The sequence below is a fragment of the Podarcis cretensis genome (assembly GCF_951804945.1).
Source record: "Podarcis cretensis genome assembly, chromosome: 8".
Classification (NCBI taxonomy): Eukaryota; Metazoa; Chordata; class Lepidosauria; order Squamata; family Lacertidae; genus Podarcis; species Podarcis cretensis.
In genome coordinates this window covers 41,111,852-41,130,752 of record NC_137177.1, presented here as the reverse complement: position 1 = coordinate 41,130,752, position 18,901 = coordinate 41,111,852, and the positions used below count along the sequence as shown (strand labels likewise).

General features: G+C 45.5%; 1 protein-coding gene across 1 annotated transcript; it reads right to left on the bottom strand.

Moving 5' to 3' along the window:
• Positions 1–3,663: 3,663 nt before the first annotated feature.
• On the bottom strand, positions 3,664–18,901 carry LOC307222705 (fatty acyl-CoA hydrolase precursor, medium chain-like). Its single transcript, XM_079988135.1, has 13 exons — positions 18,743–18,901; positions 16,368–16,572; positions 15,057–15,186; positions 14,237–14,370; positions 13,405–13,558; positions 11,994–12,098; positions 10,652–10,768; positions 9,888–10,028; positions 9,553–9,633; positions 7,892–8,039; positions 5,935–6,087; positions 5,047–5,113; positions 3,664–3,932 (listed from the first exon to the last, which is right to left on the bottom strand). Exons 1-13 carry the CDS (start codon positions 18,816–18,818, stop codon positions 3,746–3,748), a joined length of 1,698 nt encoding a protein of 565 aa, XP_079844261.1. The 5' UTR covers positions 18,819–18,901; the 3' UTR covers positions 3,664–3,745.

The following is an 18,901-nucleotide window of genomic DNA, read 5'->3' as shown; positions in this document are numbered from 1 at the left end:
CAGCGGCAACGTGCATGCTTGTGATTGGCTGGGCGGCGGGTTGCCCTTAAAAGGTAAAGGTAAAGGTACCCCTGCCCGAACGGGCCAGTCTTGACAGACTCTGGGGTTGTGCGCCCATCTCACTCTAGAGGCCAGGGGCCAGCGCTGTCCGGAGACACTTCCGGGTCACGTGGCCAGCGTGACATCGCTGCTCTGGCCAGAGCCAGAGCCAGAGCCGCACACGGAAACGCCGTTTACCTTCCCGCTGGTAAGCGGTCCCTATTTATCTACTTGCACCCGGAGGTGCTTTCGAACTGCTAGGTTGGCAGGCGCTGGGACCGAGCAGCGGGAGCGCACCCCGCCGCAGCGATTCGAACCGCCGACCTTTCGATCGGCAAGCCCTAGGCGCTGAGGCTTTAACCCACAGCGCCACCTGCGTCCCTAAAGATCAAAAGTTCATCGAAGACTGGGGAAAATTTGTGGATTATCTGAAAAATATATGTGGTGTGAATACAACGCTAGCGGGATTTAAAGAGGCACTGTAAAAAAAGAAAATAAGTATTGTTTATGAGAAATAATAGGAGTAAGGAGGAAAAATGGCAATACGAAGGAAGGGAATGTGTATTAAAGGTGTAACTACGGATGATTGTCAGAGACGTTGAAGGAAGTAAAAAAATAACTATGATTTGTTGTATGCGGGATTGAACGAAGAATTGGAGGGAAATTTATAAAATGTATAATAATAAAAATTATTATAAAAACAGTGATCATAGCAGATCTTATTTTAAGCCTCTGTTAATGTGTGGCTGTTCTAACTAAGCCTGTGTGGTTTTAAAATATATTGGAAAATTACTTTTACTGTGGTATTTCAGTTTTTTCCCTATTTTACTAAAGCTATTAGTGAACCATATGTGCCAGCAAAACAAGTTATTTGGCAAAGCAGTGGCAAAAACCGCTTGAATAAAACTGAACAAGGGATCAAATCTCCACTGCTAAACTTGAAATGCTATTAATTTTTCATTATCATAGTAGTCGCCTTCTAAAATAAAGCCCCTAGAGTCATTTCCAGATGTCCGTTTTGATTTGGTGCAATTTGAATGGCTTGATGCATATTTTATAATTCCTTATAGTAATCCCACCTGACCCCACACCCTGGATATTTGCACTCCTACAAAAGAGAACCCATCCTTTGACATGGACAGTTTACCCAAAATCTAACATTTTGCATTGTTGAGTAACTGTGTCGTAAACTCCATAAAATACTATGGTATGGTATATGTGCACTTCTTCCTTTTTTGTATCAAGTACACTGTTTTGATTTTGTGACTATGTGATTATGCTTTAAATTTAATTGGGCAAATTTAGTGATCACAGTACGGCCATTGTAATTGTTTCACTTATTTATGTAATAATTTACAGTTTCTTTTGTATTATGGTTTTACTCTTTCAAAGCGAGTATTTACAATTTTCACTATTTGTCAGGGGTTTTTGTTTGTTTCTTTTGCTATGGTTCTGTCTTTGAGCACTAGCCATATGCTTACTGGAACAAATTAATATTGTTATAGATTTGATGGGGCTCTAAACCCCAGAAATTAATAAATGGTAGGATTTTGATTATGTGGGAGAACTACAAGCTGCAGAGGAATTCCTGGGCTAGCCTATGCAAAACGACCTGGCCAAGCTAGGGCCATTAAGAAACAACTCCATTGAGGGCCATTGGCAATGCAAGAGAACTGTCCTCCCACATTGCCCTGAGGCGTGATCAGAGACTGGGGGTTTGGAAGGTTGCAAGGGTAACTGAATATAAGGTGACCGGGAAAAGAGGGTCTTTCTTGAGCAAGGGTTGCTGGGAAGAAGGAAGAAGAGTGGGATCCATCTTGGGCAGGCTGGCTGCAAGCTGGCTGGCTGGGAGAGATGCCTTGGACTCCAGGGCTGCACTGCTATGAGGTACAAGCCCCTCTTGAAATGACCATGCAGTAAAATCTGGACTCCTTCCATGCAGACTGAAGGTGTAAATAGATGACTAAACCATATTTCTTAAAGCGACAACAGTCTCCACCGTGTCTCAATTCTCCAAAGGACCACAGACCCTGGGCAAGTGCCTGGAACTCCATAGGCTTTTGCCACCACTCGGCTGAGAGAGGGGGACACAACTTTTGTAGCAATATAAACTGAATTTAGAACTCACTTTGCAGTGTTGGAGCCTAGTTAATTTGCAAGAACAATAAAGGCAGCAACTCTCCTCCACATGAAATGTGGCTCATTTTGCCAAGGAACTCCAAGGAGATCTCTAAGTCAGTGTTTCCCAACCTTGTGCCTCCAGCTGTTTTTGGACTACAATTCCCATCATCCCTTGCCACTGGTCTTGCTAGTCAGGGATGATGGGAGTTGTAGTTCAAAAACAGCTGGAGGCACAAGGTTGGGAAACACTGCTCTAAGTCACCCACGCCCCTCTCTATCTCTCCCCCTTACAAATCCCATGCAACCCATGGATCCTTTTCTTCCATCCAGGCAAATGTGGAAGGTTCTTTGCTTCCCATCCCAAGTGGTATCTTCAGGTAAGGTTGGGAAAGAAGACTCAAGCAAGACTCCCTGGAAAGCTGCTGTTGACATCACTGAATTAGATGGGCCAATGGTCTGGCCAACAGCGTAAGGCAGCTTTCTTTGTCCCATAATCTCTAAAGCCAGCCAGCTTCTGAGTTGTTCACTTGCCAAAACACATTGAACCGTCTGGCCAGAGGGAGAGAGAGACTCTTGCAGATATTCCCTGACCAGGTGCAAAGCCCAGTTTGCATTGCTGACTGAGCAAACCACCCTTGGAATTCTCTCTGATCAGAGGCTGATCCCTTTGCCTATCCAACCTTGCCCATATTTATAAGGAGAAGTTTGATACAGACTTTCTGTTTCACTTTCCATGTGCTTTTAACTGAAGCTGGTCAGGATCAGGCCCTCAAGATCCTCCCTGATCAATGGAGGCTGTCAGCCTATTATAAGATTTAGCTAGGAAAAGCACTGGTTTGTATTTTTTTTGTACTGTGTAACTGTGCTCTCTGTTTGCTTTATATGCTGCTGCCTTTATACAGGCTCCAAGGTTAAGAACTGCAGATTACAGATTGAACTTGAGCTGCCTGTCCACAGGTCAGAGTTTGCAAAGAGCCCCCACTCCATTTAGATTCCTATCTAACCTGCCAAGCTTTGTATTTCTTCACTTGGTGTTTGAAAAGGGGGGAGGTGGCGGCAGGTCCTCCCAAGGAGGAGTAAATTGTGAAGGACACTTGTCCCACCCTCATGGGCTAGGCATGAACATCTCCCCTCTGTGACTTCCTGCCCCACTTATATTTTTCATCTAAAACCCAACAGCGAGGAAGTCAACTTGTCAAAAGTGGGCACAATCTTAGAAAAGGTGAAATGCCTCTCCTAAAATAATGCCAACTGCCTGTGCTTGTTTGCCAAGTATTTCTGTGAGAAGAATTTTAGGATTAGTGACCTAACTGACTAATCAACAAGGCGTTGCAGCCATGCCCAGGATTCTTAAACTGCACTGGGGCCATAAACTCATTACTCTTCAAATCATTGGCAGGATTTCCTAATTGTTGATGTGAATCACCTGGCATTTCTGCTGTATAAATAATATCTCATAATAACTAAGACTTTCGGTGTTAGAACATGCGTTGAACAAATGCATTTTTCAGACTGAAATAATTCTTGTTGGAAAGTGTTTGTTCTCAAAACAAACAAAAATAAGATGGGGCAATTTGGCCACTGGTTACAGCTCCCCATGTTTTTCCTTTCCTTCAGCCATTTTCTTCATTTTTTCAGGCAGCGTCTTTAACCAGAAGTCCACCTTGTTCTTCCTCAGCTTCTCTGCTTTCCTTTGCTCCAGGTTTAATTCCAGATATTCTTCATTCAGACCATACTGAGGCCATTCCACCAAACCTTTGCCATTTGGATTCCTGAAAAAGACAGAGCCAAGAATTCAGTTCATATTCAGCATATTGGTTTTGTACTTTTTGGCATGTATGCAAAGCCACTGAGTGGAGCCACACAGCATCTCGGAGCGTATCACCATCTGTATGCTGACGGCATGCAGCTCTCTTTCTGCCGCTGAGATGGTTGGTGTGCTGAACTGGTGCCTGGTCATGGTGACGGACTGGATGAGTCTCAATCCAAAACAATGAGACGCTGTTAGTGGGTGGTTCCTTGGTAATCTATCCTGTAGCAACCTCTGTTTTCGATTACAACAATGCACTATACGTGAGGCTGCCTTTCAAGACAGCTCAAAAACTGCAGCTGGTGTAGGGTGTGGCAGCAGGACTGATGAGGGAAATGAAGTGGTCTGAGCCCATCATTGGTTCTGGTTGTTTCTGGGACCAATTCTAAGTCCTAGTTTTAACCTGGAAAGCCTGATGTGGCTCAAGGCCCTAAAGCAGGGGTCAGCAACCCAAGGCCCATGGGCCACAAGCGGCCCACGGGGGTCGTTTTACTGGCCACCCCCGAACCAAGCCGCCTGCGGGGCGCTTTCGCAGAGCTGGAAATCGTGTCTGCGCATGCACAGGTGCTGGAAATTGCACCTGCACAGACACCGGAAATCACGCACCTGTGATCTGGCCCACAGAGGGGGCTCTGTGGCAATGAACTGGCCTAGGCAAGGTAAGCCTTGCTAACCCCTGCCCTAAAGCCTCTCCTCTTTAACCTTGTGCTCATTGTTTGAGGCCCCTTTGCTGGGTCTCCCCTTCAAGATAGGTTTAGAAGGTGGTGACAAGGTCATTTTGGCTGCAGCCTCCCCAGCGAGGCCTTCCTGGTGCAGTCATTTATTTACATCCTTTCAGCATCAGGTCAGAATGCACATCTTCTCCTAGGCATTTCAGACAATAGGACTATCAAGATTATTGCTGCTTCTGTATTACAATTTTGCTGTTATTGCAGTTTATTGTTAAACTTGATTGTTGATATCCTTGCCTTGCATTTCTAAGACACCTACAGATATCAAATAATAGCAATTATTAATAACAATCCAAATATTGCAACCACTGAGACATAGTGTTTGGAAATAGCCAAGAATCTCACCCAGTTCGGGCAAAGTTGCTCCAGTATTTCATCATTTTTCTGCTGAGCTCTTTCTCGGCCTCTGTCGCTTTATGAGAGACGTACGGGGGGGAAGAACGTATTAGTCATGTAGCATGTAGTAATTCATGTAGAATTTATGGTATTGACTATCAGTAGAGCTTTAAAGAGGTATTTCATTGTTATCATTTGCTTAAAATTTGTTTTGCTTCCTCATCTGTTTATGGTTTTTGTTTCCTATCAGACATAAACTTCTAGTACCCTTCAGATAAATTCCCAGAGTGGCTTAGTAAAGATATCAACTATCAAGCACTGGGAACTGTAGTTTGCATGCCACAGAGTTGCAATTCCCAGCACCCTTAAACTACAGTTCCCATATATTTTTTTGTTTGGGGGGGATGGGCAGTCTGACAAATATTAAAATCAAATGCCTTGGGTATATTTAAACAGCAGCCTGTGAACTGCTAAAGCTGGTTAATGATTAAATTAATCCTTGATAATGTTGTTATTCAGCCCGAAAGAAGGGTGCATGGTTGTTGCTCCCTTCTCACGCCGCCCTTCTCAAGCGGCTTTGCAAGGCTGGGATATATCAGATCCCAGTCTCACAAAGCGGTGCCAGCCTGGCTCAGGGAGGGCGGCAGGAGCAGTGCTCGCCCCACCCCGAAAAATGAACCCAGGGCGATCACAGCCCCCCCCCCACGCTATGCCTCCTACGCCTTCAGAAGACTTAAGGAAGATCCAGCTATTGAGGCAATAATCTCCATTACAAAAGAAGCCAGTCTTGCCCAGCCTTAAGAAATCCTTCTGACCTTGTTGACTTTCTCCTGTGCAACTGCACCCTTCCCTGCCTTATAAAAGCAAAGCAAAAGAAAACATCGATAAAATTCTTACCCATCATAGCGGCTGACTCACTGCCTAAGAATGGTACCCCAAATACAAAGCCAAGTTCATCACCATGATCTGCCTTCACAAAATCTGGCTTTGCGTGTTTTAATGCACTGGGCCGGTGCTGGAATTCATAAAGGTAGACAGGAGCTCCAGAATCTGAAACAAAAAGTGGGTGGGGGAGGGGGGCAGAGAGAGATCAGTGTTTGCAGTGATTACTGGGACACCATACATTATCATGGTTGTGATCCACAGAGGACATATGATCACAGTCATGAGCATGCACAATGCATTTGTTCATATCATGTGTTCACCACATACCTCATCACAGGGACACATGTCTTAGTGGCAGCTATAATATGGACTCCTATAGCAACTGGCTCAGAATGCCTGGGCAGCTAGTCACTGCCAGCTACTGGGAGCAAGACACACTGTCTAGAAGTCATCTCTGGGCACAAGTCAAAATGTTCATTATGACAGTACATGACTTGGGACCAGGATATCCAAAAGATTGCCCTCATACAAGTCTGCTTGAGTATTGAGATATGGGACAGAGGAGGAGAGAAAGAGAGCTTCTGTCTGTGCCACAAACCTGAAGAAGTGTATTTGGCAGAGATTTCAAGAAAGGGGCTTTTCAGTGACCACTCCTGGACTTTCGATATCTCGGCCAAAGGAAGCCCACACAGCCCATTCTCTGATGACCTTCTATCAGCAAGCAAAGCTAGTGTGGCACAGAGGGTGGAATGTTGGACCTAGAAGCTGCGAGACCCGGGTTCAAATCCCCACTTGCCCATGCAGCTAACTGTGTAACCTTTGCTAGTCACTGCCTCTCAGCCTAAACTACAGCAAAAAGGTTGTTGTATGGGGATCAAATGAGGGTGCTACCTTGAGCTCCTTGCAGAAAAAAAGAGAGTAGAATATAAATGCAGTAAATAATTTTTTTGGGGGGGGAGGGGGAATCAGACATGGTTTTGGTCTCCAAAGTTAACTTATAATATCAACTATAAATATGGTGGCATTAGTTTCATGCAGTGCTTTTTTCTGAGTGTACACAGGTGGACGCATACCCCAAAACATTTTGTGAATCTTTGTACTTTAACCCATTTACTGTATTTATTTTTCCCGATTTGAACTATAAAATGGTTCTTTTCTTGAGTCAAAATGAGAGTACCGTATTTTTCACCCCATAGGACGCACCGGCCCATAGGACGCACCTAGTTTTTTGGGGGGGAAATAAAGAAAAAATAATTATTTCCCCCCCAGGTGCGGGGCTGGGGCAGGGGAAGCCCGCGCTTCCCCCACCCCCAGCCCCCAGAAGAGGCTGCTATCCGCAAGCCGTGGGAGAGCTGTGCGAAGCCGTGGGAGAGCTGCGCACCGACCCCTCTCGCTCTCCAGGCTTCAGCAAAAGCCTGCATCCGCCCCATAGGATGCACACACATTTCCCCTTCATTTTTGGAGGGGGAAAAGTGTGTTATATAGGGCAAAAAATACAGTACCCATAAAAATATGTTTGAAAGCACTGGTTTCATGGAAGACATTTTATCTGTGTGGGTCTAATGGTTTTTAATGTTATTTTGTATTTCACTTCGTACTTTGATGTGGTTCCACTGGGTGGAAAAGTGGGGTTAGAAATTGATCTATCATAAATAAAATGCATACTCCACCTGGCATAGGATCAGAGGACAGGTTGTGGGGAGAGCAAAAGGGTGAGGCAGGCTGAACCCACCCCCCTGGACCAGAAGCATCTTCCCTCCCCCTCCCAGCAAGTATTTTTTTCTCATCCGGGTTGGGTTGCAAGACTAGAACCCAGCACCTCTTGACAATCATGGAGCCTCTAGAAATTTCCCCAATGCAAGAGCTTCTAATGAGATCTTATGATGAAGGTTGGTATATAAATCTAATAAATAAAATAGATAGATAACGCTTTGCTGTGGTCATTCCGTTATTTCAAAAGTGAATTCACCTCTATGATATCTAGCTATCTCAACAGCAGGAGCAACAAAGACCATATCTCCCATCATGTCCAGAAAGCGATCTCGTAACTTGACACGGTCCTTGGTGTCTCCCAAGTATTCATCCAGTGCCATCTGCAGAGGCTCAGGTGATAAATTCTGCAAGGAAAGGAGGGAGCAGGCACATTAGAGAAGGCCATGGGAACCACTTCCCCTCCTGCGACATCCATTGCCCAGCAAATGCCGCCAGGGAAATGGGTGCAGCAGCTGGGCTCTTCCAGGAAACAACAGCGACAACACATGACAAGGAGAGGAAACCTCTGGCTTGTGGGCTACTCATAGCCCTCAAAGCTTTGGGATCCGGCACCCACACATCTGCTTCCTGCCCCCAAACATGGCAATTAGGCTTAGGAGGAAACAGGTTTCTCCCCCTCCCCAAGGCTAATTTATCATGCAAGGAGAGAGGAATTGGAATGGGCTGGGGAGGAGCTGGGAAGAAAACAACCCTCTCCTCAATTGCACCTTTGCACAACAGGGTTAGTGAAAGCATCCCACTCATGTGAATGGGAACAATTTCAGGGATGTGGGAGGAGGAAAGGGGAGAGGCAAAAGAAAGACAGCTTTATGGTGGAGGAAGATTGGAAGAAATTCAAGGATTATCTACAAAAATATTGTAAATTGTATGATTGTTAAGAAAGATGTAAGATTAGCAAAAACATGGCTTCAACAAACTAGTTATAAAGAATACAAATTTAAATTTAATTGGAAGATGAAAAGATAAATTTTGGATAAGTAACATTTTATAATTAAGTGTCAATAAGAGTATGTTAAATTTTAAAATTTGAGATATTAATATGGAAAAATTATATTATATGAATTAAGCCAAGTTAATAATTTGCTGGTAAAATTTACGAGCTTAGAAAGCAGGAACAAGGGTTGTGAGGAAGTCCAAAGATGAATATGAAATGTGGATTTTGGAAAAGATTGTGTTATTACCTATGTATTTTATTGTTAAACTAAAATTTAATAAATATTATAAAAAAGAAAAGAAAAAGAAAGGCAGCTTTAAATGTCTGTGTCAAGGGTGTGTGTAGGTGTGAATGGATGGATTTGTGGAGGGGTGTAAATGATGCACTCCTGACAGGGAGGGAAGGGGTGGGGAACCAGTGATGAAGACTTAATCCCACCTCCCTGGTTTCCATAAAAGCAGGGGAGGGGCCAAAGACCTCTACCAAAACTTGGAAGTAGATCTGGATCGACCTGCTGGACACCCCTGCTTTAAGACATGCAAAGCAGCAGCAGAGATGCCTGTTCGCAAAAGAAAGCAAAGGGGCCGCTGGTTTTCCTCCACTGCCACCAGCTGCTTGTGGGTGGGTCTCACACTCTGCAAAGGTGTGGAGGCTCCCACCACCACCACACCCAGAGTTTTTGTTCTTGTTTCTGTAACTGGCACCTGATGTTGTGGATCATTTGATCCTAGATGCATGTTTAATCCCTGCTTTAAAGGCTGCAGAAATGAAACCACAAAGGCTGGAAGGGAAAGGCCTTTGGAAGGGGCCGGCCCTGTTCTGCAGGTGTTTCTTCTGCCCTTCTTTATGTTACCTCCCCTTTCCCATACACACTGGAGCTTGTAGAAAGCTCAGTAAGTAGGGCTCGTTGGCTTCTCTCTTACCATGGAGGCGGCTATCCCCTGAAACAACGCAATGATGGTCTCCTTATCCATGCCTTCAGTTATGCCGGAGATGTTCATTGCCTGTGGAATTAAATAGAGACTTCACATTCAATATCATCCAATGAATATGGAACCCTGCGTTTACATTTCACTCATTTTACCTGAGTTTGTAAAGCCACAAAAGACGTGGTAAATCCATAAAGAGGATGAGGAAGAAGGGAAGGAGGGGCAGGGAGTTGCAGCAAACATCTTTCGCTTTCAAAATATTATTCAAAAGCACCAGACTCTATTGCAGCCACACATCAGGGTACAAAAATAAATTGTGAGCAACTTACCGCAGGAACAACCCATCCGTATTCGTGATTATTCACACCTAATAGATATGGGACAGTGTTGAATTCCTTTGAGGCCAGTAGTTCCTTGGGTGCCTTTCGAAGGAACTCTCCATCAACTACTGCGGGGATAATCCCAAATCCCTGTTTGTTTTTAAAGGAAAGTTCTCTTTAATGTGTGCTGGATCCCTAGAAACAACTGCAAAAGTTATGTATAACAAGAATGAAGCAAAACTGGAGAATTTCAAAAGTAGGGACATAGGAAGCTGCCTTATTACAAGCCAGACCACATCTAGCTGAATATTATCTCCACTGACTGGTAGCCATGCTCCAAGGTTTTGGGCATGGGCCTTTGCCACTCCGACCTGGAGATGCTAGGATTAAATCTGGAACCTTCCACACGCAAGCAAGATTCTCTCCCACTAAACTGTAGCCTTTCCCCAAAGTGTTAATATACTTGAAACCCGACCAAGAAGGATTTCGAATGAGAAAAATACATGTGTGTTTGTATGACGCAAAATGACGAATCGCCAAATAAAAAGACCCTGGAGAGGCATGGGCTTAGTCCAAACAAACCTTTTGGCATGTGTGCATAGTTGTCCCCTTGGATAACAATGCAAACTCCCTCATGTTTAAATATTTTTCATCTCGGAAGATTCCAACAGTTTGTGGCCCACATACCTCCCAACCCAAATAAACAAAGGAGAGCAAAAACAGAGCGGAAGAGCATCACATTATGTGGATGTCGTTGAAGTTTTCAGACTCACCAGGGTCAAGTTGGTATTCACGGTTCTGAGTTCTTCTTCTGTTTTGCTCCTCAAGCATTTAACCAGCGCAGAACTGCTGGCCTCACAGCCAGAGGCTTTTGCAATTTTATGTGAGAACTTTTGATGGAGGAGGGGGGAATAAAATAATAATACAGATTAGAAGGGGAGAAGGAGGAGGAGTTTGGATTTGATATCCCGCTTTATCACTACCCTAAGGAGTCTCAAAGCGGCTAACAATCTCCTTTCCCTTCCTCCCCCACAACAAACACTCTGTGAGGTGAGTGGGGCTGAGAGACTTCAAAGAAGTGTGACTGGCCCAAGGTCACCCAGCAGCTGCATGTGGAGGAGCGGGGAATCAAACCCGGATCATCAGATTACGAGACTACCGCTCTTAACCACTACACCACAAAGCAATTGGCACTGCATTGACGGTGAACAGTCACAAAAGCCTGACATTTCCATGGGCTTGTTTGAAGCAGAGCTTGAGGCTGTCACTCGTCTCAGGGTGGTTGTCATCCTGAAACAAGGACCTCTGTCTCCAGAATGGATCCCGTTCGCATCCAGAGGTACCACTGTACTGTAAATCACAGTTCCATGTTCCCTCCCAGCAAATTATTGCTGGCTTTCCTTAGGCATCTGATTGGCCATTGTGAAAACAGGATGCTGGACTAGATGGGGCCCCCTTGGCTACAGAGCTCTGCTCATGCTCAGAGGCTATCTCTCTTCCATCTTTTTGAATGCTTTGATTCACCCCTGTAATGGGATGTGGGGTTGCTTGTGCATAAGCCGCAAACTGCTCCAAGCTGAGTAGTTTGGTCAAACTCTTCCCCGGCTGGACAGCCCTTCCTCCGTGGCTGTCTCAATCACTGGCAGAATCCGTCAGTGGGCGTTTCCTGAACTTTTTCCAACATAAAAGCTCTTTGACACCAAGTCGACGCCTTGCCTCCCTGCGCGGAAGCTTTCTGCGCAGAGTAGGCGTCCCAAGCGGAGGCTCTGTGCTCTCCCCGCTGGTCTCGCTGGAACAGTCTCAGAGCCCTCCCTCCGAAGCTCCCTCAACCTCCCCTTTCTTCCTAGCGTAACGCCTATTTCCTTCCCCAGCGGAAGTGAGCTCTTTCTCCCTACTGGGTCCTTCTCCTGCATCGCTGCTGCACCTTACCTCCTCTCCTGTCTCCGATGGCAGTTCCCTGACAACCCCTTATATCAGTCTGTTTAGATTAATATCTGAGAGATGCTTAAGGTGCAATCCTCAAACTTTCATTCCCTGGAATTGTCCAAAGCAGTTTGGGAACCAGACTATTGCTCTTAAGGGTACTGTCTCCCTGCACAACAACAACAGACTCACTTGAGCAAGGACTTCTGGGCAGCTAGTGATGAGGCCTGGAAGCTGAGTGACTCCGCTCTCAGAGATGGCCCTGTGGAACAAGCCCTTGGACAAGGGGGACAGGAGCTGCAGCAGAGGAAGGAGGAGGGCAGGCGAGAGACACAAAACAAGGCATTCAAGATCAAATATGTCTTTTAGTATGGCATTTACTGTATTTATTTTCAGTATTTACATACTGTCCCCAAACTAAAGTTTTCTGTGCAGTTCAAAAGTAATAATTAAATACATAAATACATTTTTTAAAAAAATTGGGAGCAAAATCCAAGGCAATGCATTCACCATCTCAAGTGGAGTGGTTTGGAGTCACATTTTTCAAAACCTACTGGATTATCCCTGGATCAGGGCAATCTAAATTCACAGGTTATCAGCAGGAGAGCAGCTGTTTGAGGGGGATATCTTGTGTAGGGCATTACAGTCGTACTTTGGAAGTAGAACGGAATCTGTTCCAGAAGTCCATTCGACCTCCAAAATGTACAAAAACCAAAGCGTGGAAGCTCCTGCAGCCAATTGGAAGCTGCGCTGGACGTTTGGCTTCCAAAAATAGTTCACAAACTGGAACAGTCACTTCTGGGTTTGCAGTGTTCAGGAGCCAAAACGTTCGAGAACTAAGCTGTTCAAAAACCAAGGTACGGCTGTACTTAAATGGGAATGCAAACAGCTTCAAACGCACATTAAGCTCAGGTGTGAACAATCCTTGCATTATCTCAGTGGAAAGCTGGCTGTGCTGGGTGTAATGGGTGTGCATTTTACCTTTACTCACTGCTTTGGATGCAAGCTACAACCTTGTTTTGGTTTTCCAAAGCTTCAGGTGTCACCACCCTCCTCTCTCCATGCAAGTCAATGGAGACAGTACTGTCTCCATTGGCTGACAAGTGGAAAAAAAAGCCTTGCAAGCCCTAAATAGAGTCTATTCTTCCAAAGGTGGATGTGGGCTCCCCCCACCAGCACTGTCTCCATGGCACAGGTGGCTCTGAAGGCAGCTCTCAAATGCCCAGTGAAGCTCCTGAGCTGAGCAGGTCCAGAGTTTCAGAGGCAACCTGCTTTGCTTCAGACTATTTTGTGGAAGACGTAACATTTCTTGCAAAGGCAGCTGTTGTGTCTGAGAACTAGAGCTGAACGGCCCTTACAGTCCTTCCACACAAATACCCTTCTCTCCCCCAAACTATCTTAGTTTTGCCAGTAGTGTCCTTTAATACGGAGGAAGCACTTTGTTGTTGGTCTTGTTAAACCAGAAATGCTTGGAGATCTACAGCATAAAAGTGATTTACAACTGGATCCAGATCTTTCTTCTGCCCACCTCCCAGCCCCAGTTTAGAGATCTCTGGCAGAGTCCTCAGAGCCTTTGCAATCTCCATATTTAGTGGATCCCTACCTGAGCACCAACACTAAATGCTCCTGCAGACTCTCCAAATATGGTCACAGAATTGGGATCTCCTCCAAAATGTGCAATGTTCTCCTGAACCCACTGGAGAGCAGCTACTTGATCCAGCAATCCCCAGTTTCCACGGGCATCACTGCTACCAGTGCTAAAAGAAAGGCAATAGTCAAGCGATGGAGAAACTACTAGATGGTTAACATGCATCCCCCACCCCCAAAATGATCTATCTCTGCTCTGCAAGGAGATAAGCTGAAGGTTTGACCTCAGAAGTGAGCAATCTTCTGCCTCAGAACCACCACTCTGGAATGGGCAACAGCAGCCAGGTAGCGCAAAGTGAGAATTTCCTCCAGGATCCTTCTCATTTCATCCATTCACGTGTCTCCTCTGTCCCCCCATTTTTCCTTTCATTCAGCCCTTCTTTCGGGACCCTATTGCTTGGGACTTCCAGCTTCTCAGCTTCGCAGGCTGTTTTCACTAATATATGCCTTTTCTTCCACATTCCCCCTAATATGTGTTTCCACATGCATTTTCTGGCTGGATAACTGTATCACAAAATTTGGAGAAATACTAATTTCAAAGGGTAGCAGGTCTTTTGGTTGTGTCTTATTCTGCGTGGTGCAAATCAGGAAGATGCAGCGATGAAGCAAATTGGATTCCCTTCCTCTTCCCTTTTCTTTCCACCTCCCTTTCTCTCCTTGCAAAGCTTTTTATTTATTACTCCTAGCAAGAGAAGCAAAGGCATATCTAATCTTCACCAAAGAGATTGCATGTGCCCTGTGTACCTTTAAGTTAGTGCAGCTTTTTCAAGTGTTAGAAACTATCTCACCTGAAGAATCCTGGAAGACCCAGCCTGTACTGAATCGCAACAACTACCACCTTTTCATAAGCAGCCAAGGCTGATCCATCATTCATAAAAGCTCCACCTAATATCAGAGCCCCTCCGTGGATCCAGACCATGACCTGGGAAAATACACAAAATAAAAGGAACTCGTTATAACAGCAACTTTCCTGGCACAGATGAACTTGGTGTTAATGGAGCAACAGGGCCAGCACTAAATGAGCTTTCAAGAGAAGTTGGGTGCTCTGCACCAGGAGCCAGTGGAGCAGCTGAAAGGCAGAATCCATGCCATTGCAGCAATAAAACTGCTACCACATTTGCAAAGCTACTAAGCAGGTTCCAGTATGGTTTCAGATTGGATGGGGAATCGGACTCTACGAGGGGTTGGGGTGAACCCAGAAGCCCAGCTGCAGAGCATCCAGAGTGGCTGAGGAGATCCAGGGAGTAGATAGGCAGCTGAAGGGCTTGGATTGTGAAGAGACGCCAGTCAAAAGTTGAGGAAAAGGAGGGGAATGTCTCAGAGAAGAGTGAACTACAGGCTGAAGGTAAAGAGTTGCTGCTGATTGTTTTCTTCACTCCATGTCTGCCAGCTGTGGAAAGAAAGGTGCAAGAAGCATGTGTGCATGTGCGAGTGGAGCATGGGCAATTAAAGGGGGGGGAGCAACAGCCCCATAACATTGTGGGTTGCTGTTTCTGTCCTCTGCCCTGCTGGCCTCAAGAGCAACTGCCTCCGATCCTGCGCTGCTTCTGGTTGCACATTTGCAGGCAGCATGAGGCGATAATTTCAAGGAAGGCTTTGTTTGCTTACAGGCAATTTGGCCTTGGTGTCTGGGGTAAAAACATTCAGGTAAAGACAATCTTCAGCCACTGCTAAGTCGGGAAGCGTCATATTCAGAATCTTGCTAAATTCAGCCAGCCATCCCAAGTCTTGCAGGCACCTTTGAAACAGATGAGAAGAAAGAAAAGGATGTGAAAGGACGGTCAGGCTAAGGAGAGCGGAGCTCTTATCTGTCACGCTCATGGTTGGGGTGTGTGTGAGAGATTTAAACAGCTTTCACCACCACCTGCCTTCTCAGGAACCCGGAAAGATGTAGCCAATGTGTGCCTGGCAGGGGCTCCAACTGAGAATTCAAGCTACAATTCACAGGATTACTCAGGAGAAACCAAATTGCTGTAGACCAGAATACATTTGCATGCAGGACAGAAGTTCATGGATCTGCTTGTCTCCAGTAGCCACTGCTCCTGTGAGCGGTTCCCACTGACTCATCGCTTGACAAGAGCCTTGCGTGCTCTGCTCCTCATTAACCAGAAAAGAGGCCCTGGGGCATTCAATGTGGTCAGACTGGAAAAGCTGGAACTGCAGTTCTTTTGCACAGAAGCTCCTCTGTTGCCTGCTGCCTTAAAGATGGACATGTTTGCTCAGCAGCCCAGCCCCTGCTCTCAGTTCCATGGGTGGTGGTGATAGGGGAAACACCCCCTAAGCAGCACTGCTGATGCCTAGAAGCAAACTGTGTGGACTGCCCAATCTGCGCTGCTTCCACAATCGCCCCCACCACCTGAAAGGAGGGCAGGTGAACAACATGGAGTAAAACCTCCTTATCCCTCAGCTCCAGAGGCTGGCGGTTCCTTGGGGAAATTGAGTGCCCTCTGAATGCTGGATTAAACAGGTGCAAAGTCCCTTTGGCTTGGAAGACAGATACTGCCCCAGCCCTTGGAATGGAGCCATGAGGAGGCTGTTGTTGCCTCCAATAGACTCATGACGGGTTTGAGGGCCAGGGAGCATCTTCCCATTTGTTTACTTAAAGAGCTATAACCCTGTTTCTTCCCAAAGAACTGTGCTCCCAAATAGCTTTCCTATCTTAAAGCAAGCTAGAGTTATCCAGACAATGTTTCAGGTTTTGCCACTTTCTGACCTGAGAGAATTGTTTTTACCAATGGACACAGATTAACATAGCTGTTCTTTCTGTACCAAATGGCACTCTTCTTGCTTACAGCAGAGGATCTGAGTTGGGTCTGAAAACCATTTTGCTACCAACTAAAAGCAAGACAGGAAAAGGACCTTCATATTAATCTAGCCCAAGGAGGATGTCCAGCAAAGTCACATTTGGCTCATTCTTACAGGGGAGGGATAGACGTTGACTCCCTCACATGGCTCCACGGTTCTGCTGGTTGCGGTGGGGAGAATCTCAGGGCTCCGACCGGCGGTTTGGCAAAAGGGATCCCAAGGAAGACATTCACAGGCTGGTCGATGCCCTGCACGCTGGCCAGCATGCCCTGCAAGGGCCCATACTTGGTAACCACTTCGGGACGGTCATTTCTTTGGCCTACAAAAGATGAACATGAAGACCAGGGGCAGGCGGCCTTGCAAACAAGGAGGCGCTTCTCACAGCATCATCCATCATTAATTTTACTTGCCATAAAGACTTATAAGGGGGTTGCAAATAGAAAACAAGTTTTAAGAATATGGCCAAACACAAATGCAATGAAAACAAACATCCTTAATAAACAAACCCATGAAACAGCAAAACGTAATGGTTAAGAATGAATGGGAAGTCAGGAGATCAGGGGAAAAGTTGCACCTAAAAAGGGGTGTCTTGATGAGCAGACGGAATGCTACTACAAATTGGGAGAGCATTCCACAACACGGGGGCTGCATGTGAAAAAGCCATCCAAGTTGGTGACTTTCAGCTGCCTCCTGTGGGAGCTAATTACATTGATCCTGTGTTTGCATCTTGCTTTTCTTCCCAGGAGGCCAGGGTTGTGTACGTTTTCTTTCCCTCCCTCTTTTTACATTCGCAACAGCCTTGCGATGTAGGTTAGACTAAATTAATATATGTACAACAGCTCTTGCCGACAGATTGCAGAAGCCAGAAGGATGCGATGCAGGGGCCTCAATCCCCATACAATGCAGCAGTCCTGTAAAATCCTGTTGACACCCCTGTTTGGAGGATATTGAGTAATAAGCAGCTTTGTGGTATTCCCATGTGCTAACCCACCAGAGCACCCTGTATTAGCACATTTGAACGGAAACGATGGATGTGAGGAAGTCCTGATGCAATGTACCCAGCCCCACTTGCCCTGTTGTGAGGAGTTGAGCTGCATAATTCTACAGAGCCTCCATGTTCAGAGGCAGTCGTATGCCTTGGAGTCACAGGAGCTGGGTGCAAAGAACAAGGCGAGGCCTATTGTGAGCTTTTCCGGCCTTGCACCTTGTCCTGGCTGGCTGGCTGCTCTTTGGACATCCTTAACACGCACTTCAACTTTTTTTTTCAATGAAGGTGTTTTATTAGTACTTTATCGTTACCATCAACTTCCCCAGGAACACTTTTGCAACTGCCCAAGGAGCAGAGGCTGAATTAAAATGCAGGACCACTCAGGGCTTAGCCACACTTCCCCTCACCCTGGAGAAAACTGCTCTTTAGTGAACGGCAATTCGGGTTTTCTCCGGATTGATGTTTGTTCCAATTTAGCACTAAAGAGCAGGGTTTCCTTGGGAAAGAAGGAGGGCAAGGGGGAAACTGCTTGGACCTATGCTGTCTAGGCACAGGACAAGCAGACGTGTGAATGGGACCTCAGGAGTCACAGATCAGCCTCTGTCCCCTGTGGACTAAATGGCCCCTCACGGCCCACCCCCCGTTGGAAACCTGCTTTGTTCAATTGTACTCGAGTCTGCTTTTCAATTCCAGTCCAAAATATTTTGATTTGTCCAGGCTTCTTAAATTCACTGTATTGTCTTAGTTTGCTGAATAGTGTTTGGCCTATTATTTTCTCAGCTTCCACAATGCTGTTTTTATTTCTTGTAATTGTTTTGATATTGTGTTGTTGTTTTTTGTACACCCTGGTGTTCACGTTTTGGATGAAGGCAGAATTGAGATATATCAAGAATAAACAAATACATACATAATTCTAAAATAAATTCTAACTCTTAACAATAATACATAAATAAACAACTTCAAACAAAACAGCGGAGTCTATATTGGGAATTCTGCCCCAAATGTTTTCTTCTTCTTTTGTTATTCAACTGTGTGTTTTTTTGACACACGCATTTATAAAGGATAGATTAAGGGGCAAACTATACAATTACCCTGGCTAATAATGCACATGTCTCATTTGTAATAGTGCAGGTTTCCTATGAAATATTTAATTTCAACAGCTCTTGACTCACCCACTTCAATATCATTTTCCCTCTGTCAAAGCATTGTGTAAAGCTATAGCATGCATTTGGTGGTATCCCATTTCCCCTACAATAATCAAGACTGTTAATCCATCTTAACCTAAAGTTGTCCTGCCTGCTTTTCTCCTCCAAATCTAATAAAAAGAGTTAGTTGGCTATTGAAGCATAATCCCTATTGAAGCATGAACTATGTGTCCAATGAGGTTTACTCTTGGGGACCTATGCCAAGGTTTTCTGCCTATGGGTCCCATCAGCGTAGCCTTTGCCTGAAAGGAGTCTTCTTAAACTTCCCCACAATAAGCAAAAGAAGCTGTATTTACCCCCTGCTGCAGTTCCAGCGATGGACAGGCCACAGAGCAGAACTCCAAACAGCCAACTCTTGCCAGAAGCTGACATGTTCTTCCCTGCCTGGGAGAGTTTGTTGCTTTGCTTTGAAAAGCACAAAGGTCTCCAAGGGGGAGGAGGAAGTGCCAGCTAAG

Excerpts from the sequence above, each read along its gene's own strand:
- LOC307222705 (XM_079988135.1), bottom strand. The coding sequence starts at position 18,818 with ATGTCAGCTTCTGGCAAGAGTTGGCTGTTTGGAGTTCTGCTCTGTGGC. Across the intron at positions 13,559-14,236 it reads GGTCTTCCAGGATTCTTCAG|CACTGGTAGCAGTGATGCCC; the intron begins GTGAGATAGTTT and ends CCTTTCTTTTAG. Across the intron at positions 10,769-11,993 it reads GCCCAGAAGTCCTTGCTCAA|TTCTCACATAAAATTGCAAA; the intron begins GTGAGTCTGTTG and ends CTCCATCAAAAG.